This window comes from Thermobia domestica, chromosome 3, assembly GCF_964235325.1.
Source record: "Thermobia domestica chromosome 3, izTheDome1.hap1.1, whole genome shotgun sequence".
NCBI lineage: Eukaryota > Metazoa > Arthropoda > Insecta > Zygentoma > Lepismatidae > Thermobia > Thermobia domestica.
The window spans coordinates 305,667,409-305,694,367 of record NC_137456.1 but is presented as its reverse complement, the minus strand read 5'-3'; the positions used below and the strand labels follow the sequence as shown (position 1 = coordinate 305,694,367).

The 26,959-nt window shown below is 35.1% G+C and overlaps 1 protein-coding gene across 4 annotated transcripts in view; it reads left to right on the top strand.

Moving 5' to 3' along the window:
* The window catches only part of LOC145681119 (proton channel OtopLc-like), a 342,484-nt gene that overhangs the window by 282,742 nt on the left and 32,783 nt on the right, over positions 1-26,959 (top strand). For 2 of the 4 annotated variants that reach the window (XM_081752540.1, XM_081752543.1), the window contains exons 2-3: positions 16,193-16,351; positions 22,952-23,095. In XM_081752540.1, coding sequence (XP_081608666.1) covers positions 16,193-16,351; positions 22,952-23,095 — 303 coding nt within the window. The remainder of the gene's footprint in view (positions 1-16,192; positions 16,352-22,951; positions 23,096-26,959) is intronic. The other 2 variants (XM_081752541.1, XM_081752544.1) reach the window with 1 other exon arrangement.

Here is a 26,959-nt window from a genome sequence, read left to right as displayed (position 1 = left end):
CTTAATCAAACCATCCCTGCTGGTCAAATGACTAGCACGTGCCCCCTTTCAATTCCCGGCGGGAGAGTCTTTGGAATTTTAACTGTCCTCGATGTTTCTGTGTTCGTGTGGCAGTCGAGTTTAGTAGTCCTGAACTGTACTAGAAAAAGGAAGTTTAGAAAGAAAAATCATCCGTCTCCCTTAATCTAACAGGCATAGTCGTGGGACATTAAACTGAAAGATTTCATTTCATTTTCAAAAGGCGTTCTATGTCCTCGAATTTCTGTAAAAAATTCGTTTGTCACGGTGCAGCGTGTTTTTTTTTTCAAAGACGATTCAACAACGTTTCTTCTATTTGGTAAAATGGAGATACTAGGGGTGTATAAAAAGTTGATTTGGAATACTGTTCAAAACAAATCAGCAATTTAGCATTAATAAATTGTCCAACTTTAACATCGTAGACGTTATTATATCATTTAATTAACGACTTGGAAAAAATCGAGAAATTCTTGATTATAATACTGGCTGACAACGATACTCTAAACACGATTCCAAGTCAACTTATAAATTTACGTACCGTATCTTTTGTAGCTGAATAAATGAGAATATTAGCCCAACTTGGTAAACTAATTTCTCCAGAATGTTCACTTAATCTTTGTTTTCTTTTGTTTTCTTTACAAACATTTGGATTCTTATTGAAAGAAGCAAGTGAGATAATGCTTTCTAAAAACATGCGCCTAGAATGACATTTCCTTAGTTGAAACTTTCGTTGATAAGCTTCCTAACCCATAACAAAAGAACATGTTCAGTATTATGCAAGCCCGCGAGATTCTTGTGTTATGTGGGTTGCCTATGGTACGGGAGTAGTGAGTCAATCAGGATCTTGAAAAACTAGTTTTTCTTAAAACCACGCTTTTACCTGCTTGTTGTGCGAACCAAGTACTTAAAGAAGCTAAATCTGATGTTTGAAACCAAGAACATTGTTTCCTGCTTTATGCTTCAACACAATTGTCACTTAGTGTCAGTTTGGAAGACCAATGCAATTTTATACACAATCACGTGCAAAATCAGTGTTTTACGTGAGATTGTAAGAACATTTTTTTAAAAAAAACTGTAAAGATAAGGTATCATATATCACCATATATAGACAATATTATCTGTCTTGATTTCAAACAAAATAGGAACACATTGTTATGCGATTGTTCTGATTTAAGTCAGGGTTCTAATTCATTTTGATGACGTAATGGACATAGCAGACAGGGTCATTTGCTGTTCTCTCGTGTTGAAAATGATACCTAGAAATTGGCAATGAAGGAGATAAATTAAAAAAGATTAGGGTTACCGCATGTGCAAGAACTTAGTAATTATGGCTTCATTTCACCGACACGTCCTCCTATTCTACGAGGATATAAGAAATCCTGACTTCTTTTACCAGGGGCGCCCGAAGAAAATTTTCTAGGGAGAGCCATCTCCATGGTTCCTATATTATGTCTGGTATCTCTGGTATTTAATATACGTGGTTTGCTATATTACGTATACATTTTCGTGAGCCGAGGGGGCGTTCCCCTGTTCCTCTTCGGACTCCCATGCCTAGGGGCGCCGATTTCTCTGTAATTTTTGGAAGTCCATTCAGATGCAGAAGGTATATATATGAGGATTTTAAGACAAATTGCATTCAAATCATGCCAAATATTGTATATTCATAAATACAATAGGGGGCCCCACATCAGCTTTGGGGGACCCGGGCCACCAGGCTCCCCCAGAATCGGCGCCCTTGCCCATGCCTCACATTCTTGACAATTCAGATTCTAAACGGTGGCTCAGTGGTAGAACGCTTACTTCTGGCGTGTGGTGTTCGTGTTTCGATCCCCGGCCAAGTAAGTTTGTGGTGGATAACCCTGTGTCCGTGGGTTTTGTCGGGATACCCCCGTTTCCTCCCACTTCCTCATTTCACCAATTCTTCCATTATCATTCACTTGTTTTCATAATCGTTTTCCGTAGCCTAAAGGGCATAATATCAAGCGATAATAATTGGATATCAAGAGACAAGAAGAAACCTATGAAACGTTCTCAATATACCCAAGACAAAAATGTTTCGAAGAAGAATTGAAAAGTACTTCGTCCAACAGTAGATTACTAGTGATTGATTATTATATATTGTAGAATATTAGTTGCCCCAACGAAGAACTCTTTCGTGTCCCAATTGTATTGAAATTAGTGCGAAAAACTACGAAAAATGCTGAGCAAAATCTGACGACTGATTTTTTGTTTTTGGATTGTAATGAAAATTTATGATCCTCGCGATTACGCTACTGCGATAGGCGAGTCGGTTTCGCTAAGGCTTAATTAGTATCCGTTTTTCTTCCCCATTATCATCTCGCCTTCTTTAATTTCTGTTAACTTACTTTAACGAGCTGAGTCATTTAGAGATAACTTTCTCTTCGTCTGCTAGGCTCCCAGAGATTTAACTTAATCTCGTTGTAGTATTCAGGATTGTAAATAATTTGCAAGTCAGAAGAGGGGGAGACATTTACACTCCAGAGACTACAGTGGTAGAGAGAAGCAATCTTGGTTGTATTCTGTGAATTTCCAAGTCTGATCTGTCAGATTTTTGAAAGACACACTTCACACTTTAACCATTGTGTTACCAGAAGTTTTTGCTCTCTGAGTTCACAATACAAGAATGTCTTATGTTTCTTATTCATATAACATTTTTCTTCTCTGTTAAATGACTTTCAACTCCTCGTTGCGTTTCTTCAGCGTTTTCTTTTCTTCAGAGGCAATTATAATTGAATATACGAGGCGCGTTCAGAAAGTAACCTCCGATTGGTCACTATGCGTTAAGTAGTGGGGGCAGCGTTGCCATCTTTGTATAGACGTGCGCGATAGATCAGTCTGCATCTAGCCGTGCTAGAATGAAGGTGTTCTGAGCACTAGTTCCACTTTTATAGCGTCTCAAAATGTGTGCTGTAATAGAAAACCCCGCCAAGAGAGTATACGGTGGCCTGTGCGTTTTATTTAAATGTTGACTATATTCTTCATACTGCATTTCACCGTAATTTAACTATTTAGCAATGTGAACTTGATTGCCAGTGTCTGGCTGTAATTTAACGAGAAGTCTCTACCAGTGGCGGAGCCGAGGGGTCCTAGACCTCACCAGTTTCTGAGTGATAATTAAAGCTATTATTTATATATTTTTAAAAGTTTATAGTAAACTCATGATATACCTATAATAGTGTGAGTTCTGGCTCTCCCTCAGTTTTTACCTTCTAGATCCGCCACTGGTCTCTACAATGACTATGCAACAAGCCTATTTTACACTTTGTTCTAATTATCTGTACTCTACTGTGTATAGCAACAAGAACACTCCTTTGTTGACAACTGGATGTTTCAATGTTACAGTATTTCCCTTTGATAAGTTACTGGGCATTCTACATTTGTGAATATACGTATTAAATAGTTCACCTAAACACATTTTCTATTTGATTTCGTGGAATTTAAAACAAATAGAAGAGATAAAAATGTGAATTAATTGCGCAATTAACTTGACCATTTTGTTGACAAAACAGGCAACGTCTTTGTTCTTATCACATTTGGTTGTCTTTATCTGATCTTGTGTCCATTAGAAGGCCGAGTGCTTTGTCATTCAGATGTGCATTCCTAATTGTCCCCTGACCTTGAAGTAAAGGGACAAACAATCCTAATGTAAGAGGTAGTTAGAGACGAGGAGTGTATTTCTACAAGATAACAAGAAGTCGCGTGGCATTAAGAAGTACTCTGTGGGAAAGCAATTAATATTTTATTAATTCAATGTACTATTTAGTTATCTTACCTGTGTATGATTATTGAATATAACTGCTGACAACTTTATATAAAATGCTGAATACAACGTTTACATTAATACTTAATACAGCTTTTTATAAAATGCTTAATTTAACTTTACAAAATGCTGAATATAACTTTTTTTTAATACTGAAGTAACGAGTACTGTATTCCTACAAGATAACAAAACGTTGCTGGCATTGGGAAGTGTACTATAGTTATTTGACCTCTGTATGAATTTTGAATATAACTGCTGATAATCTTATATAAAATGCTGAATACAATGTTTTACATAATGCTCAATACAGCTGCTTATAAAATGCTGAGTTTAACTTTACAAAATGCTGAATATAACTTTTTTTAACACTGAAGAAACGAGTAGTGTATTCCTACAAGATTAAAAAATACGTCGATGGCATTAGGAAGTGCACTAAGGGATTTGATCTCTGTATGAATGTTGAATATAACTGCTGCCAACCTTATATAAAATGCTGAATACAATCTCTTACATCATGCTCAATATAGCTATTATAAAATGCTGGAGTAAACTTTACAAAATGCTTGTTATAACAAAATAGAGAATACATCTTTTCCTTCCAAAGTGCTCAATGCAGCATTTTACAAAATGCTGAATGTAACTTTTTTTTTAAACTTAATATGAGATTTAGCAAAATATTTAATATAATTAATACTGTAATGTGTGTTATGTTTTCATATCAAGCCAGCAGAACTCAGTGAGAGTTGCATAAGAAAGATTTTTTGTATGGAATTAAACTACTTTCTATTAATAACAATAAATCACGGAAAATTATCCACAAAATACAAACATTAGGGACATATAGTTTTGAAGCAATATTTAGTTATTTGTCTGATGAGACCATGAAAGGAAGGAATCCCATTTAATAATATCCAAATATAATCTTTGAATTCAAGTTTGTGGAGTTCTGAAGTTTACTATTTGATAGCAATAAAGTATATACGATGATTTTCCTCGTGGTTAAAGGGTTATCACTGCCGCCACGTTCAGTGTTGTAGATCCGTATTCGATTTCTGGTGGAGACTTATGTGGTTGGGATCCCATGTTAAGCTCTACACCCTCGTCTTATGTATATACTGTATATATTTAGTGTTGAAAAGGAACGCGAAACTTGAAAACAAGATATAGTGATTGCAAACGTGATTCCGTGGGATAAAACGTAATTATTCTAAGAAAGCTCACTCATACGATGTTTATTCACAACTGTCCACTTCTATCAGTTAGTCGCTTTCTGTCCATTTACTCATATTTGATAAGTACAGTTGCTCTATTCATGTGTAACCAAAATACTAGCGCGTAAAGAGTGATGCCGGGACCATGAGCCAATAGATTTTTTTCTTTTTATGAAATTCTGTCGGAAGTACTGCTGGCTTAATATGAGAACATAAAACACATTATAGTACTACCCTATCTTGTATGTTTTGCAAAAACTTATATTCAGCATTTTGTAAAAAAAGTTACATTTAGCATGTTGTAAAAAAGTTATATTCAGCATTTTGTAATAAATAAATAAATAAAAAATAGTCACATTCAGCATTTTGTAAAACGTACCCAGCATTTTAAAGTGTTGACTCAATATCAAGAGGTAATTAGAAATTATTCTGGATTAAAGTGTAACCAACTCCGTTCTAGAAAGGGAGGATACGACTTTCTGTTCATAATTCTTTATATGTATGATATAATACCAGTAAATATACTTGAATATAATCACCACCTGAAATGGATTTTATTTTTATACAATCGCTATCAGAAGTGTTGTAGCTTTAGGATACAATGAATACATTCAAATAGATATTCATTTTATAGATATTGACGTACAGATGCCACGCACATTTATTCATTGTTGTTAGGATATATAACAGCTCCTATTTTGGAAGAAAACAGCAACTGTAACTCTGGACAACTTAGTTTACTACCTATAGTAGCGCCGTCTTGCGGTACAGATATGAAGATTTTACTTCTTCTGGCTTCGACGTTGATATTCTCATTACTTCGTCGATTACAATGTGGATTTTTTTTTTTTTTGGTGGAGCATAGTTCGAGATTCTCCGCGGAGCATAGTTTGGGAACCAATTGTTTCGAAAATGCACAGACTGACATTTGTCAGGAGAATAATGTCAAAGTATTAACAAACCTATGGATGGATCTCGGAGCAACTTTTCATCCATTATTCCATCTGTACAATAATAAAATCATTTATATATGTTTCCACCCTGCTCATAAAGGTATACCGTTGCTATCAGGGGCATATATGTTAGGATATTTACCGGAAGCAAATACCGTCGCTTTGTCAACGCTCACGGTTGTCTTAAGATGTTCTTGATACTGTTTAAATAGGCTGTCCTTTCGTACGCTCCCTTTAGTATATAAGAGATAGCAGGCCTTGTTCTTATGTACATAAGAAAAGATTATTGTACTCGATAAAGGCAAAAGGCTACTTGCTATGAACATTGTTTGCTGTTTCTCGTACACTTGTCGGGAGATATTCTTTTGTTAAAACATTTACGTCTCAATCTAAAATCCTTCAAAGCGTAATCGCAGACATTTCTGCACTCACACAATTGAAATTAATGGTGAAAAGTGGCATCAATGATACGGAAGAAAATATTTTATTATGAAAATACGGTTTACTTAGTTTCCAGCAGGCAGTTACGCTGTATTCGGCAGCGATATTAATCGTATTGTGTGTTTTGGTCAAAAGTAGCTAAGCATTATCAAGCGGTGTACCGCGACGGAACCATTGGAGTGCCGGCATAAAATTAGAATTTTAAGTCTAATTAATTATGCACATTCCCATTACGAAATATAATGCATGCTTTGTGGAGAACCAGGGCTAAAAGTGGACCTGAAAAGGTAGGGGAATGCATGCAGTAACGCCGTCCTCCGTCCCTATCTTTGCCTATTGTAAAATCTTTTAGGAAGTTGGGGACGGCATATATATTTTTTGGAAGTGGAGTAATGATGTTCCCGTGCGTTCCCCCTCACTTTTACCCCTGTGGAGAACAATATCGACATTATGTTATTTCTGATTTTCCGAAGTAATAAATTATTTATTACATTAATAATTATTAATTAGGTCTACATTGGGGCCGCGGTGGCTCAGTGGTAGAGCGTTCACCTCTGGTGCTAGGGGTCCCGGGTTCGATCTCAGCCCCCGCCAAGTGAACTTTGTGGTGGACAAACACCGTGTGCGTGGGTTTTCTCGGGGTTCTCCCGTTTCCTCCCACTTTCTTCATTCCACCATTTTCATTCATTACTCACCGTCTCCTTTAGCCTAACCGGCATAACCGTGGGACGTAAAACTCAAAGATTTCACTTCATTTCATTCATTTCTCATAATTACCGTCTCCTTTAGCCTAACCGGCATAACCGTGGGACGTAAAACTCAAAGATTTCTTTTCATTTTCATTTCATAGCTACATTGTTTGTTACAATTTATTACGGGCATTGGTTGAATGAAAAACGTGCGTAGAATGAAGTATTAACATCTTTTTAACATGATATTCACCACAAGAACACATTCTGTATGGTTGAATCTTTAATACTTTGTGCCACAAATGTATTTCTCTAACTTTGACTGCCTCTATAGTAAGTTGTTAAAATTAACATATCGTTAAATACTGTTTACGTAATTTATCCTTAAGAAATTATTATAGCTTCACGTCCTACTATTATGTCCTTTAGACTAAAGTAAAGAAAGGTGAATGATTGTGTTGGAATTTGTGGCATGAAAGTAAGAGAAATTCTCTAGTAAACACATCAAACCAAACCACTTCGCGTGACAGCCCTTTGTGGGTCGGAGTCGCTCCAGCGCCATCTGTTAGCGACCAGGTGTATCAGCAGCTTTCTAGACCTAGTAGCCATTATATCTTTTATTCACATGACTCCCCAGTTTGCCTCATGACACTGGGTGGAAGCCGAAAATTGGGAAGCACCGGCCGGGAATCGAACTCGAGAACCACGCGGACAATAGTCCAACGCTGTAGGCACTAGAGTGCAGTCTCTTCCCTCTAATAAACAAACGGACACAATATTTTCCATCGTATACTCATTTAGCAGGAAATCGAGCTCTTCAATCTGTGCTAACACATTTCACAAAATTTGTTTTCTTTTCTTGAAAATTTCTGTAAACCAAATTTTAACTGAGAATTGGTTAATCTCCAGTTTATCGTCAAAAGAATTTGCATCACCGCATATACATTTTAAAACGTAAAGCTTTCAGACGTGGTTAAAAATGTACTTTTGACGGTTGTTTCTTCAAAAATTGACTATGAGAAATATGCTTTATCAGTTATTGGGATGTAAGAACGAAAGAATTTTGCCCTTACTTTGTGTTCCGGTCGACAATTATCAACATAACCTCCGCCCCCAAACAAATTTTATAATATCTAGATTTAAAAAAAAAAATCCGTGTTCTTGAGAAATGCTGAACCAAAAACTTCTCAAGTTGCGTTAGATTGTTGTTTGTATGAAATCCACCGTCTCTTTTCAGCACCGAAGCTGCATCAGATGTAGACCTATACTTTAAAGTGGAAGCCGAACCCGGAACCATGCACTAAAGGCACACACGTACTAACACTACACCAGCCGGGAGAGCTAAATTGGTTCAGAATGCTTACATGTACGATTCTAGAGTTGAACGTTGAGGTAACAGCAAGACAGTTGAAAGCATTTGTTTTCAGTGTTTTCTCAAAACATTTGACATGTCTTTTAAGTCATTTGTTTTGTCTGTGTGCAATTATATATATAGAGAGTGTTTTTCGTACTAATAGACTTTTTTTTTTCAAGAAATCAAAATGTCCCTCCGAATATCCCATACATGAAATCGCGTGATTTTCTTTACTCCCTTAGCTGGTTTACTCTGGCTGTGAGGTTTGTCTGCAAGTCTAGGATAGTAAGTGGGTTGTGTATCCTTGAGGCAGTCCGACAGAAAAGAAACCACTGACGTCAAGTCTAGCGATGTTGGAGGTCACAAATCTTAAAGACGACAGCCAAGAACAATGATCGCACTGAACTGACAACACAAGATCGATATGTATCATTCTAATGTATCATTTCAATGCATATACATTTTACATGACGAGTATGAACGCAGAATTGCATCCCTAGTAACAGAGGCAACTTGGAAATCGCTTGCTGTAAGCTTGAATTGCAAGTCGGCCAAGCTTGCATCCAGGTTGATTGGGAAACATGCAAGCATGCCACAAGCTGGATTTCAGTAACGAAGTTACATAGGAGTAACCTCGCATTCATTGTTCCATTCAAGCTTGATGCAAGCGTTTTACAAGTCAAGTCAAGTGAATAGCCAATGAACGGCCAGTGATGCTATGACGCTCTGCGAAGAGTCTAAAGCATCGCTTCCAAGCACAACAAAAGGCAGATTGTATGAAAGCATGCGTTTTAAGTGCAAGCGTAGAAAGCCAAAAGCCAAGCACGCACCAACTGGCCGAAAGTTTTCTTTCTGCTAAGGCTCTAGTAAACAAAAGCATTTGTTTTGTTTTTAGCAAAAATCAGTTTTAGAAAGAGTGACACTTCATTCTTAACTGCTTAAGAAATACTGTCCTTATCAAAAGTTTATGGTTTATTTTCGTATCATTCCGTTTACCTACAACTTAACTAGTATTTGAACTACATAAAACAAGATCAATTCACACACTCTTAGAGATACAAAAGAACAAAAAAATAACAAAGAAGCGTTAGACATAAGAACTTGTGAACATGAGAAGGGTGACATACTAGTCTCAAAGTACAATGTATACAGAACCCATTATCTATCAGAATTGCGTAAAGAAAATATAGGAAGTATTTTATTGTAATCTTTGTCACAATAAATACGGCTTGTTATAAAGATTACATCACAACGACATAAATAGAATTTTCGAGACTACAAGAAACTAGCGTTGGCTTTTTCCATCAAATTACTTGTATTCTGTAGTTAAAACACTACTCATTATCGTCAAAAACGCTGTCATTTTTTCGTTGTTAAATAACGGTAAGTGTAATACAAGCTAATCTATTGGATGATAATAGTCCATTGTTATACCGTTAAAGTTTCTACCGAAATGTGAATATAGAAATAGATTACGTTAGAAAGCTTAAAGGTATCAGTATACTTACTCATTGCTTTGCATTATTTAAATTATTCTGTTCGGCTTATTGTAGGTGCACATTTAATGTTTTTAGTATCAATTACACTAAAACATTGTATTGTATTGTTTCAATAAATATTTCAGTTTAACGTCCCACGATTATACCCTTTAAGCTATGGGAGACGGATGATTAAGGCAAACGAATGATGATTGAGGAATAGGAGGAATAAGAAAGTGGGAGGAAACAGGAGTAGTCCGAGAAAACCCACGGGCACAATGTTGTCCACCAGAAACTTACTTGACTGGAGGTCGAACCACGGACCCCACGCACCAGAGGTGAGCGCTTTATCACTGAGCCACCGTGCCTCCACCTTGTATTGCTGTTGTTATTGGTTTGAAATTTTACGTCCCTTTCAGTACAGAGGCTATACGAGTCATGGATCTACAATTTAACGCGTGAATCCAACCACATAAGCTCACAAAGGGAATCGAACTCAGGTTTCTCGCCCCGAAGTTAACTATATAGCCACGAGAGAGCTCTAGTAAAACCATGGAAGGGGGGTGAAGTATGGTACGGGTACGTGTATGGTGAAGAGCAAATTCCAAATGTCGATTAAGTACGATAGAAAGCTTGAAAAGTGTTTTCAATTTCCTGTCTTTCGGGTATTTCCTCAGGAGTTGTTGATTGGTTGGGAGTTTAGTGTCCCTTTCACCACTGAGACTATATGAGACGTGAACTTACAGTTTAAGATGGGTTACAAACCACGTGAGTTCCCATCGAACCTGGGCCCCCGTGCATCATGTGCATGCGAACAAACCACTATACTATCGGGAAGAACTTAGGCATTGCTCTAAAGACCGTAATTGTGTGGTATTTTTGTGAAGTATAGTTTGCACACAAACAAAACCAAAACTTTATACTAGAAGGGTAAAAACCTAGAAGTAACATTGTTCTAGTCAAAAATAGATCAGTTTCTATTACGCTTTTTGGTGATAATAACTCTTTGTAACGGTAGTAGTACTCTACTCATTGACAAATCATATAGGGCCTCTATTTCCCTTTCGACAGTTTTACTGTGGAAAAGAAAAGATAGTTTGTTTTGTAATTCCAGTATTCAAGATACCTTTAGCAAGCCCACAGAAAAACGTTTATCGAAATGTCTTTTATTTATTATGAACCACTCCACAGATTTCTCTTTTTGTGAGAAGCAGCAATCACAATTTTATAAGACATACTCGTAAGTAAAAAAAAAAAAAAAAAAAAAAAAAAAAACTTTCATTAGCAATAAATTTTAGGACTTACTTCGTTTATATTTTTTTTTCAGAACTATACAGATAATTTTAGAACATCTTGTATTTATATATTAAAATATAACTTTTTATAAAATGCTTAATTTAAAAAAAATGTTCAATATTCCTTTTTACAAAATGATGAAGATAATTTTTAAGAAAATACTGAGTAAATATCTTTTCACAATATTATGTATATAACCTGTTACAAAATTCTGAATATAACTTTTCCTAAAATCTGTGTATAACTTTTTTTTTTGTTTACAAAATGCTCATCACAACTTTTTACATTTTTACAAAATGCTGATTTAACTTACTAAATACTGAATATTTATTTTTACAAAATGCTTAATTATTTTTGTTACAAAATGTTGAATATAACTTTTTTTTACAAAATGCTGAAAAAGCGTATGTGTTACCAAACGTTATATATTGTACTAGCAGCGTTCACCCCGCTTCGCTGCGGTCACCCCGGAACGCAATAAACTTTGTTACTTAGATAATTTTTACTTTTTCGCTTTCAAGTGATATGATAAAAACCATAGAAGATTGCAGTAAATCTTAACATTATATCGCCTGTCATTTATGTTAACCCGCCCCGCTTCGCTGCGGTCATCCCGGTGCTGGCATATTGTAAAAGTGTCTGTAAAAATAAGCAAATCAATTAAAAAATTTTAAACAGAAGATTCAAGCTATTTTCCGCTGTATATCGCCTGTCATTTATGTTAACCCGCCGAGTGACACGGTCATGCGGGTTGCATATAAATACGTTTATTTTTACCTATGATGAACTAATAACAAAGGATTTGTACGTTATGCACACTTGAATGGTCAATTATCTCAAGACACTGGTAATTAAAAATTAAAGTGATATGACAGCGTTCACCCCGCTTCGCTGCGGTCACCCCGGAACGCAATAAACTTTGTTACTTAGATAATTTTTACTTTTTCGCTTTCAAGTGATATGATAAAAACCATAGAAGATTGCAGTAAATCTTAACAGTAAATCCTTTGTCCGCTCATCACGCTAATACGGCTGAACCAATTTCTTTCATTTTTGGGGGGTTATTAGGATTTGGACCCTAGATGGTTTTTATCATATCACTTTAATTTTTAATTACCAGTGTCTTGAGATAATTGACCATTCAAGTGTCCATAACGTACAAATCCTTTGTTATTAGTTCATCATAGGTAAAAATAAACGTATTTATATGCAACCCGCATGACCGTGTCACTCGGCGGGTTAACATAAATGACAGGCGATATACAGCGGAAAATAGCTTGAATCTTCTGTTTAAAATTTTTAAATTGATTTGCTTATTTTTACAGACACTTTTACAATATGCCAGCACCGGGATGACCGCAGCGAAGCGGGGCGGGTTAACATAAATGACAGGCGATATAATGTTAAGATTTACTGCAATCTTCTATGGTTTTTATCATATCACTTGAAAGCGAAAAAGTAAAAATTATCTAAGTAACAAAGTTTATTGCGTTCCGGGGTGACCGCAGCGAAGCGAGGTGAACGCTGCTAGTATATATATATATATATATATATATATATATATATATATATATATATATATAGTATCACGGATTCGTTGTCCTCTTTTGGAGTCAACTTTCGCTGTCCCATAGTGTAAAGAAGTACCCATCATTCCGATGATTTCCACTGATTCTTAAACCCGTTAGATGCTTTTGTTTTAAATGGAATCATAAATAATCCGAGATAAACGAGAGGAAATTAATGTTAAATTTATATAATTTAATGTTATTTTGATGATAGATATTAATTAGTTAATCTTCTTATCACCTTGTACGTTATAAAAAGGGGTCATCTTATCTACATACCGTTGCATAAAAGAGAACAAGGCTGGATAAGATTTATACGCATTCAGCCTAGAAATTGTAGACAGCGGAAATTTGTTTAAATAAATCCTTGACACAATACCAGAATGCACGACACGTGTAGCTGAAAGCTAATTAATGATATGGCGGAAGGAAGCAAAGGCGTTAGAAACAAATGGTCACATCTAGTGGAGACAGAGAGAGTGTGTGTGTGAGGGAGAGAGACATAGAAAACACCTGGGAAGCAAGACCAGCTGGCTGGGTAGATGGCGTAATGACACGAACCCATTGTCTGTCATTATCTGTCTCTTGAGCTGAAGAAATGGCGCGTGCAAATATTCTCTTTTCTCACTCACTTTTCGCAATCTGCGTCTTCGAGGAGCTGCGATATTGATTGATGTCTGAAATGCAAGTCAGTGTTAGAGAGTTCCATTCTCATTTGGCGTTTGCATTATGAGTTGCATTGGCAGAATGATAAACAAGAATTCACTTTCTTTGAATACAAAAGTGAACTAAACCAAGAGTGTTAATGCGTTACGTCATCAAACGAAATACGTCTTCCTTTTGTACTATGGAAATAAGATACCGGATATCTTCACTTCTGGTTTTAATATTGATATGGAGGCAGAGTTGGAATCCCTTCTTCTACTTTCTTGATTTTGATATCTGTCGGTAGACTGTCGAGCAGACGAACTTCCTCTAATTATGAAGAACATAGCTTGGAAGTCTGAAATAATGAAACAAAATCGGCTTACAACAGTGACGATGTTAGCTTAAATTTCTTGGCGTGGAGGGACAGAGAATTTTGTAGCTGGGCAACTATTTTCTTTTATATCAAAAATTAATGTTTATACTTCTTGACTTACTTTACAGTACAACATGTTTAGGGGGAATTCGGGGACTGGTAGAGCCATCAAGGGGCGCCAGGTCCCTTGCCTCTTCACTGTCGTCACTGATTCACATATGGGGCATTGGGTTCACTAAAAAGTATTATCTCCAAAATCGTAAAACAGAACCGGGCAGCCTTTCGCTTTCTAAGAATAATTCTCTCCGAACTTTACCTAAAAGTTGAAGTTATTCTTTCAAATTTGTTCACATCATCTAGTGTGCGAATTACCGAGGGAGATGGAAATTACCCTCCTAAGTCACGTTTTCATCCCTTAAAGAAACTTACTCCTCCCAAAAAGACATGTTTAGTAGTTATCCAATTCCACCGGGTTTTTACCGTGTAATGTAATTTTAATCTAGTTGAAGTATTCAGAATTGAAAGGTGTAAACTAAAATATTCTCTCTTGGCTTCTTCTTAGTTTCTAATTATAGCTACCACAATATACAGATTCTTTCCCCCTGCTTTCACCGTCCCAGCTTAACTACTGTGCCTATAGTTGTCAGTTCCACATACAATGTAAGATACATTCAATCCTATTCTGAAACACATTCAGAAAGCTTAAGTGCAGGAATCGAAAACGTCTTATGTGTTATATACACAATCTAAGATACTTTCAATCCTTTTCTGAAACACATTTAAAAAGGTTAAGTGCAGGAATCGAAAACGTCTTATGTGTTATATACACAATGTACACGTAAGATACTTTCAATCTTATTCTGAAACACATTTAGAAAGATTAGGTACGGGAATCGAAAACGTCTTATGTGTTTTATACACAATGTAAAATACTTTCAATCCTATTCTGAAACACATTTAGAAAGGTTAAGTGCAGGAATCGAAAACGTCTTATGTGTTATATACACAATGTACACGTAAGATACTTTTAATCCTATTCTGAAACACATTTAGAAAGATTAGGTACGGGAATCGAAAACGTCTTATGTGTTATATACACAATGTAAGATACTTTCAATCCTATTCTGAAACATATTCAGGAAGCTAGCTGCAGGAATCTCAGGCAATATACAGTATAGTATATTTAGTTATTGTTGCTAAATTTATTGACTTTTTTTTTGTTTATTACTGTTGCTAGATAATCATATTTGTGTGTGCGTTGAGGAGGGGCGCATCATTGTCTCATTTTTTAAAGTATTGCGCCATCAGAACGCTGTATTTTGTAGGGCCTTATTTCGTTCCCCCCAAGATCAATATTCTAATTCGCACACTAGCTCCATTTCATAATATCTTAGTACAATCAAACTTCTATCTCAAGTCAATAATTGACCTCCTTCACGAACTTTACCTGTTCCGACCACGGTGCGGTATTCAGCCTCCTCTGTACATCTTAGCCAGCCGTCCCATTCAGGGGTAAAAGTGGATCTGAAAAGGTAGTAGGAAGCATGATTTCACGCCTTCCCCCGTGCCTATCTTTGCCCATTGTAATTTTCTTAGAAAGTGGTGGAACGCCAAAGATATTTTCTGCAAGTGGAGTGACGGTGTTCTCCTGCGTTCCTCCTCACTTTTATCCCTGTCCCATCAGAAATTATGGTGAGATCTCCTCTTGCTTGATTTATTATTACATATGGACATATTTTTCTATAGCTGATAGTATGCTGCCTTTTTTTTTAATTTTTCGTTTACATTAGATATATTGAACGTATTAGCGATTTACGTGAGACATGAGGTCAGGAATAGATTTGAAACAGGTAGCAGACAGAAATATGTCTGAAGAAAACAGCGGAATCGAACAAGAACAGAAAATCCGATGCAAGAAGTACTTAGTGGACATTCTGTAAAGTTTTGTTCGAGACAGAAGTCTCTACATTAAACAAAATATGGCTTTATTTTCCTATCCAACTATTTTTATTGTGAAATTTGCGGTTCTCGATACCAGTACAATACTTTTAACTAGAACAGTTTTCGCTTCTATATATTCTTAACCCATTGTTGTATTTTAATTGTTGTTGAACCATGGAATTGCTATACAATGCATCTCTTAATGGCTTCGTTTCGTACCTACCAACCTTCAACAACAATCAAAATAGAACAACTTCAAGCCTGTTAGATTGTACCGCAAGTCAAAAGTGATTTCGCGTTAAGAATATGCAATTTTCTAGTAAATGATTTTTATTACTTAGTATCTTGTGGATTGAAAAAGACATTTTGTGCTGACAAATTTTAAGTGTGATAGTTCTGGCGTGGCCAGTTGGTTGATTGGTCCCTGGTTCGTTGTTCCAGCTGGGTTGGACTTCAACCCACGGAGACACTTCTGCTGCCATCGCCCGCCAGCCCCAGCGCCGTCATTGTGAGCCCTGAGACGTTGACGCCTTCTCGTCAATCATCACCCTCAAGACAAGTGCCAAACGGCGCCGCCGCACGGCGTGGATCTACTCAGGGGTAAGACAGCATGAAAACAAAATATAGAACAGAAAAAAATTTTCAGTGAATGCGTAGCATTTCTTTATAACATTTCCTTTGTTTGTATGTTTGTCCAAAGTAGTATTCACTTATGTTCAACGTAGTTGCAGAAACGTTTTTCTAGATCAAATACACTATATATTTGTTGCTACTATTTACTAACGGCATTGAGAACCTGAGTTACTTTTATTTTAGAACCATTGACTTATATGGCGAATTCTTTTTCTGTTTTCTCTGAAATTAGCTGGAGTTTTAATTACTTGATTTTTAAATTTATTTTAAAGTCGAGTTAAATATCCCTTATTTTTTCAAATTTAATTTGCATTACACTAGGTGTTTCGAAACAACACCGACAACGTTTGGGAGGTGATTCCTGACACCAAGACAAGACAAAAAGTATAGACCAACCTGGGTGCAGAAATCCGTCATTTCGGACTTATAGTCTGTCGAAAACATGAAAAAATGAACTTTAAAGTCTATAGTTCCAATACTATGGGACCTACCGTAGTTGGGCCAAGACTTCAATTGGGAACTAACATGTGCGCCATCCAAAAATGCATGTTTCAGAATCCTGCGGTACTCACGCAAAAAATTTTATAGAGGGAGTTTGGATACGGGCATATAATTTGAAGTACTCACCAACTATCTCTATAAAAATTGCATCAGAAGTACTGCATTATTCCAAAACATTGGACTTTGGATAGGGCACATAATAGTTTCTAAGTGAAGTCTTGACCCGATTACGGTAGATCCCATAGTATTGGAACTATAGACCTTTAAAGTTTATTTTTCCCCTCATTTTTTGACAGATTATAACTCCGAAATGACGGATTTCAGCACCTAGGTTGGTCTATACTTTTTGTCTCACCTTGGTGCCAGGAGTCACTTCCCAAACGTTTCCGGTGTTGTTTTGAAACACCCTGTGTATCACAAAACTTAATTTTCGTGAAATACGAGACATTTAAATAATTTGAACAAGAAATCAGTTAAATCGAACCAATCAATTTCAGTTAATTTCAAAGAAAACAAATAACGTAATCCCCCATATAAATCAATGGGCTTTAAAAAAAAGTAACGTAAACACTCAATACTGTTAAGGCTTGAAGACATTCTATCTATTTTGATATTTTTTTAGACCTCTGTTTCAGTTCATACACTTTAACACAATCAATTTAAGCGATACTTTGGTTTTATACACTCCTTGTCGATTGTTATGGAAATGCATTACCTCAGATTTAATATTAAGTAGTCAGGATAAATGCTTCCGTAAAAGCATATACAATCATAATTTTCGGTATGTAGCAGACACAAAAAGTCCAATAAATATTCGTAGCTTTTAACATGGTACTGTTTTATTGAATTAACGTGATGGTAACTACAAAATGTATCTTGGAAAATGTATAATATTAATCTCTTGTATCAGGATTTCCCGGACGAAATAACTACTAAAAAATGAATTTTTGAGAACTTTTTTTCGTTTCTTGTAAAAATTAGGATCTAAGATGTAAATTTTTTACTTTCTTCCGCAGTGCGAGTTCCGTCGTTTCCTTTATGAAAATCCTGTTTAAAATTTCAAAAAATAATTAATTAATTAATTAATTAATTAATTAATTAAATAATAATAAATATGAATATATTTCTGAAATTACGTTGTTATTCTTAATATTATTACAAATCAGAAATTGAAGCGGAAAAATAAAATAATTAAATTATTTAATATAGTACGTACTCGATAATTTTATAATATAATGCTGAAATTCTATTGAATTTAATTGCATTTACACACTATAAAATTAAATTTTAATCATTTCTGCTTTTATACACTTACGTTGGACAGTAAATTTATGCTGAATACTGATATAATCCAGAACACACCACCTTTCTAATGCGAGTCAATATTCAGATTAATTTATTAATTAAGAACACATCAATTAAAAAACTCATTGTGTCTTTCTTATTTTCGTTGATATTACGAAATTCGCAGGTCCCTAAAATAAAAGAAATACACAGTAACAATGAGTATTAATTGCTTGTTTTCTTTTAACTTAGTAATCAAGCATGTTATAAAATAGAGGATCTGCCCACAACCGAGCATCGACATGTCTGATTGGCTACTCTCCTTTTCCGCCATTAATGTTAGCTCAAAACATTGCGATCATATCGGGTTGAGTGAACAAATTGGGCTATGGCGAAACTGTGACGTATGGCTTCAAGATTTTGTAGTGGGCACATCCTCTATTTTATAACATTCTTGGTAGTAATTCATTATGATACTAATTATATTTTATTAGATAGAAAATGCGTGTTTTTATCAAATTTAATATTAGTATTAATTCTTAATTCATAATACAGTATTAAACTTATAATCTAAATTTAGAAAACTGGTCATCTATTTTAATTAGCAGTTAATCTTTTACTTAAATTAAAGAAAATGTTATCCACGATATCACTTATATTTCTATTACAATAGCTCTTACACTTTTATACTTCTCAATATTAAATACCATATTTTTAATTTTTATGTAAAATAAAAATCTTTATTTTTTTAATAGGCACATGTTTACGTGAAATAATCAATTACTTTCTTAATAGCACTAAACTAGGCACAAGTTTACGTGAAATAATCAATTACTTTCTTAATAGCACTAAACTAGGCACATGTTTACGTGAAATAATCAATTACTTTCTTAATAGCACTAAATTAGGCACATGTTTACGTGAAATAATCAATTACTTTCTTAATAGCACTAAACTAGGCACGTGTTTACGTGAAATAATCAATTACTTTCTTAATAACACTAAACTAGGCACGTGTTTACGTGAAATAATCAATTACTTTCTTAATAGCACTAACATAATTTATCGTAGTGTGCCTAAGTAAAAAATATCCTACATGAAAAATATCTAACAAACCCTTATAATAATAGCTTAATATCAGTTTATGTAATTAACAGTCTTTATTAAATATTAACCATATTTTTTTTCATTAGAGATGTATCATAATACATTTTATCATATCACATTTTCTTAGGACACTAATAAAATAAGAAGAATGCGCAAACAGAATTCTACTTTATAAACATCATTATAGTGTGCGTCTTTATTTAGACGTATGGTACATAGTCATTTAGCTTCCTTTCAAATAGTAATATAGGTACACTCATGTCCAAAATTATTGTCGCATGTCTATAAATATGTTGTTGTAGGAATATCATTTGATAACGAATTCGCCCGGTATTTCTTATAATGTTACTATGTGTATAATCGGCAAAGACATGTATTTGGAAGAAGAGCAGTAAATAAGAACAATGAAACGAAAATAAAACTTTCTTATCCATTTAGCAACATTTTGTTTTACTCACACTAATTTTCGTATTTATAATTCTTTTCCTATGAAATTTACCACAAATATACATTTTCCGATTACACACATAGTATCAGTATTAAAAGTACCCAGCAAAATCATTATCATATTATATTCTTACAAGAAGACAATTATAGATATGCGACAATCATTTTGGACATGAGTGTACATATATTTAAATGACGAAGAATATTTACTATTTGCATATGTTCTATGCGTATGTTTATCGTAATTTAAAATAATGTGATCTTCTATTTTTACATTGATATTTATTTTAATATTGCTTTGAGTATACCACAGTATTAATATCATATTTATTTTCAAGCATGATTCGTCAAAAATGCTACATGAATTTTATATAGTAAAGTAAAAGCATAATTAATATAGTAGTGGCATTGATTTTAATTTGTTCTTATTGAGATTTATGTAGAGTTGACAATATGCAATATGTGAAAGTATCTACTTATCATATGTTACTGTGGATATTTACTGTATATAGCATTTGTAGCTGGTGTGAGCGTTCAACTTTTAAAACCATGTCATAGCAACTATCTATTTTACCTAATAGAAAACTTACCTGTGTATTTACACGTAATTGAACATGTACTGTAGATTTTGTTATTCGTATTATATTATGTAACGTATGTAGTTAACCTATTTCTTGAAAACGTGAACTTGTAGAATCCTTACTTCAAATGATATAGTTAGATCCTTTCCTTCTTATAATGTTTCGTTCTGTGATTGTAATGGTGTAAATTTCGTCTAAAAGCACAGAGTTATTACCAGTGTTGCATATAAAAGCAAATATCTTAAATGTAGAACGTATCTTTAAGTATTTAGAACAATGATATCTCGGTAACTTGCAGGTGTGGTTGATGAACAGTTCATTTATTTTTTGTTGTTACGTTTAGCGCCGTGGTGAATTTTGTAGCTTTTTTGTTTGGAGTTGTTATAATAATTCTACAGATAAAAAGAGTTTAAAATGCAATATTACTTTACCGTTACTACAAAAGCTTTTGGAGGGGTCACGCCGATCTCTTCTAATGGAAAAGTCTCACCAAGATCGCACCAACGGCCTCCTAAGGTTGAGTTGACTTGATTTTAGTTTAGCGTTCCTTTCAGCAGCGAGGGCTACATGAAATGTGGATATACGTATAGCTTAAGAAGTCTAATCACTGCGAAATTAAAATACCGCTAATTTTACAGTAATTATATGATATCTTCAAAATAGATAAAAGATAATCGAAAGTGGAACAAGAGATCCCTAGGCAATATTATTTTGCATCAGGTACCGTTATCACGAGTCACCTAGTAGCTTTCCGTTTGCAGCCATTTAGAAACGCGAAAATAAATGTCGATTTTGTAAATGGCTGGAAATCGAAAGCAGATAAGTGAGTCACGATAACTGTATCTTATGTGAAATAATATTGTCTAGGGAGGTCTTGTTCCACTTTTCGATTATATATTATCTATTTGAAAATATCACATAATTACTTGTAAAATTAGCGGTATTTTAATTTCTCCGTGATGGGGCCTCTTAACGTTAGATCTGAAACACATGAATTCCTGCCAGGAATCGAACCCGGGCCTCCTACGCTAAAGGCGCGTATGCTAACCGGTAAGGGCCTCCTAAGGAAGTAACGAAACAAAGTAAGCATGTAGGGGCTAGATCCTATGGACGTATGTGGTTTGTTAACAAAGGTAACTGTAGGACCCATGGGGCGGAATTGCCGCTAAATGTGTTATAAGAAGGGTGTTTTTCAGTGTTGTGTCACAGCCAACAATTTATTTGTAATGAATCAGAGCTGTGATGTTAGTGAAACGTCACTAGTAGCTGTATGGTTTACTAAATGAGTTGTCCAAATCAAAGTATGTGTTTGTTCATATAATTGGATGGAATATATGAACGTATAGGAAATAAAAGAGAGATATAAAACATTATTGCGCATTAGCCACACTAGTATTCCCTCACCAGTTCACAGAAGCGTCTTAGCGCGTCAGTAGATTGTGATACCATGAGTGAAGAGCATCTGCGGTTGGCTACAGAACCAGTCTCGATGGCACCAGGGATATCAGCGTCGTTGGCAAAACGGAAAACATGTTAATCACAGGACGACGATGTTTAATTTCTGGGCTGCTTTGATTTATCTACTTAAACATCCCTAGCCTTTTCAAAATAAATTTGAATCATAGATAAATTACTTCAATTATTTAGTTAAATTACTTACTTCAATTAAAATTGATAATTAAACATTATAATTAAATAATAATATTATTTAGTTTTTACGAAGTAAGTGACATTTAATTGCAGTACATTTCAAAGAAAATAGAAAAATAATTCCTCATTAAGATTAATGGGGAAAAGCAAAGACGGAATATTCAACAGTGCTGATTTAATTACAGTAAACTGTAATTAATACAGATTTTCATTTAATTACAGTAAAATGAATAATGTTAGTGAAAAATCCAAACTTTGCTTTGCTGAAATACATCTTTCATTATATCCAAAGAACAATAGTCCCTTCTTTCTTGATCTAAAGGAAAATGAGTTAATAAAACTGATTTTAGTTTATATTAATTGGTCACATTTACTTGGTTTTTAAGGTCATAAGTACTCACTTCTTTTTAACTTTTTTTCGAAGCAAGCCATGTGCGCGTAAGCTCGGATTCTTATTTGAGTGAAGTCACAGATAAACCACACACATATTGGTACTTGGACAATAATGTACACTTTCCGACTATTTGATATAATTTTTGTAGAGATGGCGCTAATGTTCTCAAAGAATATTATTATCAAAAAAGTTTTAAATTGTTGAAACAATTCAGCTTTCCATGATAATCTTTTAAATCCAATGTTCTAATTAGCAGACGCCATTCCTTTACTTTTCCACTAACGCCATCTGTACGGCAATTCTATAAAATACTTAAAGCCTATACACAGCAGTCCAAGCAGCGTTGTTCCATCTGGTTATCTGCGATCAAATCCAGCACCTATCAGACTAGGAAGATTTACACTTGAGCATGAATATAAATTAACTCCTAACATAATTTAAAATGTTTGGTTAATTTTAATATAATTCGTAAGCAGGTTCTTTACAGCAGTCATAAATATTTTGATTTTATATATATTAGTAGCTTATTTCGCTTCTCTCATCTAGATACCTTATACTTGAATTTGTTGAAAACTTATCCATACCCTGTTTGTATACTTTCAGCTTTTCGCCGCCGGCCTTGCTTCCACCTGTTATATATCAGGCCCATGCACAACGTTCACATTCACTGCCTGGGGTTCCCGGAATCAAACGGCGACCCAGTCGATTTGAGAACCAAAGACCTGAAGATTGGAGGAGACTTGGAACGTAAGTATATATTTTTTTAAAAATTTTTCACTCAATTTTCAGTCATTCTTTATTTTTACAATTGAAGAAAAAAGTACAGAGGCTGAATATAATATAATTTAATGAAGGTAATAAAATTTTATGTCAGTTTTTTCGCGCAAAGATTGTACGAAATTAGAAGCTACAATGTGTAAAAGTCCCACATTTACTTTTCTACCCGAAACTGAACCTAGTTTCTCGCATCAAAGGCGAAAACATTAATTGATCCGACAGAAGTTCGAGGACTAATTTTAAAGCCTAGTCCATGATTTTAAAACCTGAACTCCATTCTAAAGCTGAAGAATGTTTCCGTTTTGTAGCTCAAGCTATCTCTTTTGACATACATATATGTCCAAAGGATGTCCTCTACAAGTATCGTATCTATTCAGTGTCATTGAGGTTTGCAGTAATAACTTTATGGATAATGGAAATTTCCACTTAGTTTCGTAGTAGAAACTTTAAGGATAATGAAAATATCCACTGAGACTCCTAGTAGAAACTTTACGGATAATGAAAATATCCATTCAGACTCGTAGGAGAAACTTTAAGTATAATGGAGATATCCACGCAGACTCATAATAGAAACTTTAAGGATAATGAAACCATCTACTCAGATTCGTAGTAGAAAGTTTAAGGATAATGAAAATATCCACTAAGACTCCTAGTAGAAACTTTACGGATAATGAAAATATCCATTCGGACTCGTAGTAGAAAATTTAAGGGTAATGAAAATATCTATTCAGTCTTGTAGTGGAAACTTCAGGGATAATGGAAATATTCGCTCAAACTCGTAGTAATAACTTGGAAGATAATGGAAATATATATCAAGACTCATAGTAGAAACTTCAAGAATAATGAAAATAATCACGCAGATTCAAAGTAGAAACTTTAAGGATAACGGAAATATCCACGGAACATCCCTTGGATTTCAAAGGAGTGTGCTTCTTACGAGATAGTTTTTGGACTAAATTAAACTTTTAATTGCTGCAAAATAAAAATTTTGCGTAAATTATAAAGTTTCTGTAATTCGGGCTTATTTTGGGCTCATTTGATTATCACACGACCTCGGGTCGATCTCGGGTCTAAATACTAAAACATTTCGGACTCGGGACGGGCCTCATATTATAAATCTACGGACCGGGGCGAACCCGGGCTAATAATTCCTGCCCTTGCAGACCTCTACTCAACACGGGTTTGTGAATACCTCAGGTACGAAATAGTTTAATTAATGAACCATGTCGGTTGCATGAATGTCATTAACATGATTCAACATCGAAAATATTGTGCCATACTTTGATTATCGTACTATACCAAACCAAAGCATGTTGATTAGTTGGTTATAATGAGAAACAAAATATAAAACAAGAAGGTGTGGGCCACTCCATTAAACAATCACATCATCTTTGCAGTTGTTACTGAACTATTTATGATATATGTGTAAGATTCCTTAGTTGTTTTGTAGAAGAAATTCCGAAAATAACTTATTCCTAGAATAAACTACCCTTCTGGAGAGTAGGGATGGCCAGAACCGGTTCCTGGCGGAACCGATTTTTGGCTCTGAACAGATCCGGTTCCAGAAGATCCGGTTCCGGAACCGGTTTTTCGGAACCAAGTCTGGAACTGGTTCTTCGGATCCAGGTCTGGAACCGGTTCCCAAGATCCGGTTCTGGAACCGGGTTTTCAAGAACCGGTTCTGCCGAAACCGAAACTTTGTGGCCATCTCTACTGGAGAGTTGTTAATGAACTATTGATTTCTGAAATATAAACAAAATTATTAGTGAAGTTCTCGAAAAATTCGGAATGTTTTGCACTCAGCATTAAACTACCCTTATTTTTGGGGGTAGGAAGAAAATTTGAAAAATCCTCCTGAAGAACCTTGTAAAAACATTAAGGTTAAAATTTGAAGTTTACTACATCCTAAACTGCGGGCACGTTGCGCTTCAATAAACATAAATCGCATCGTTTGATTCATGTTATATCTCTAGAAGTTTCAACAGTTGCGTCCGTTGTAATGTATGCAATGTGAAGTAAAGAGGTCTAAGAAACGTAATGCTACAGCAGCCACAGGAAGTAAATTTTTTAATTGTCAATTACTGAAAGCACATATTTCAAAATTTGATCAGAAATGTACTGGGAAGAGTATAAATATAAATTTAATTTAATAAGTAATTTACAACGCTATTAACTGTTAAAATGAAGCATTATATTGAAGGGCGCCGATTTCTCTGTAAATTTGGGAAGGGGGGCATTCAGATGCAGAAGGTATATATATGAGGATTTTAAGACAAATTGCATTCAAATTATGCCAAATATTGTATATTCATAAATACAATAGGGGGGCCAACATGAACTTTGGGGGGCCCGGCCCCCCCAGGATTGGCGCCCTTGATTATATTAAATTACTGTAATTAATGCAAGATATTAAGTCTCGTTGTACTCCATATGACTTTTAGGAAAACTACCTTTTGTCCCCAAGCAGTAGCGTGATTTCAGATTTTGCTAAGGGGGGGGGGAGGTAGACTATCTACCAACATAAAAAATGAAATGATATCTTTGAGTTTAACGTCCCACGTTTATGTTCTTTGGGCTAAGTGAGACGATGTTTAAGGCAAGTGAATGATAGAAGAATGGGTGGAATGTGATGGGGGAGGAAACGGGAGTACTCCGAGGAACAACCCACGGACAAGATGTTATCCAAAATTCCATTTTCGCTGTCCACTTGTGAGGCAAACTGGGGAGTCACGTGAAAAGACGTGACGACCACTAGATCTAGAAAGCTTTTCATTCGCCTGTTACAGACAGGACGACGTAATGCACTAATCGCATACGTAGTACTCGCTAGGCCGGGCGTAATTCAACCGGTCACTAACAGATGGCATTTGAGTGGCTTAGACTCACAAAGGGCTGTCACACCAAGTGGCTTGATTTGATTTAGTTTTATGCAATGAATCATGAACACTAAAACAGTTTGAGATATAAGATCTGGATAAACTAGTGTTGCCCACAAGATTTATGAAGTTTCTTTATCTTTATCTTTATCTTTATGTTTATCTTTATCTTATCTTAAACTTCCAAACTATATAAATAATAGCTTCAGTTACTTTCGTCACTCAAAAAACTGGAGGGCCTAACTCCCCCTTGGTCCAGGGGTAGATCCGCCACTGCTTTTCTTCTTTTTACCGTTAGCTGCTACTCGATCAATTCTCAGCAATTCTGACTCAACACTGCTTGCCAACGTTAAGGATTCCGAATGCGTTACTTTTTTTTTTGCTATCAACTACAAGATACATTTTGCTGGTATCTGATCCTTGTTTTATTAGAAATCGAAACTGTGCACACAAGACCATGATCAGTTCTCCATTACCATTCCGATTCCCCATGGTTGTTGTACTGGGAGTTCATCTGTAGCGTTCGTACGCAGAACCATCTGCTAGACCTGTCAATTTCACCGAGCAGAATTGCCAACTAATATGAAACAAACGTGTTTTTTATAAGTCTTTATTTAATCTGATCTAAACTTGTTTTCTCCTGTGTTTATTCTCATATTTTTCGCCCAGTCTAGTAGTGAACTAAAGCACTCGATAGGAAAGCAAGATAGACTTCGACCTTGTACTACTTCTTGCCTGTTATATTAAGATGGCCTATTATAAATTAGCTTAAGAGTCTAAGTTGAGAATGTTTAAATTTTCTTATGACAGATCATCTTTCGTCTGATTTTTCTGCAAAAAAGAAATGAACGAATCATGAAGCCAATGTCGTACGCAAAGGTTCGAAAAAAAATTCTCACCTAGGCGCCAGCTGAAAACCAGGTACCACAATAGTACAAATTCAATTTGATGTATGAAC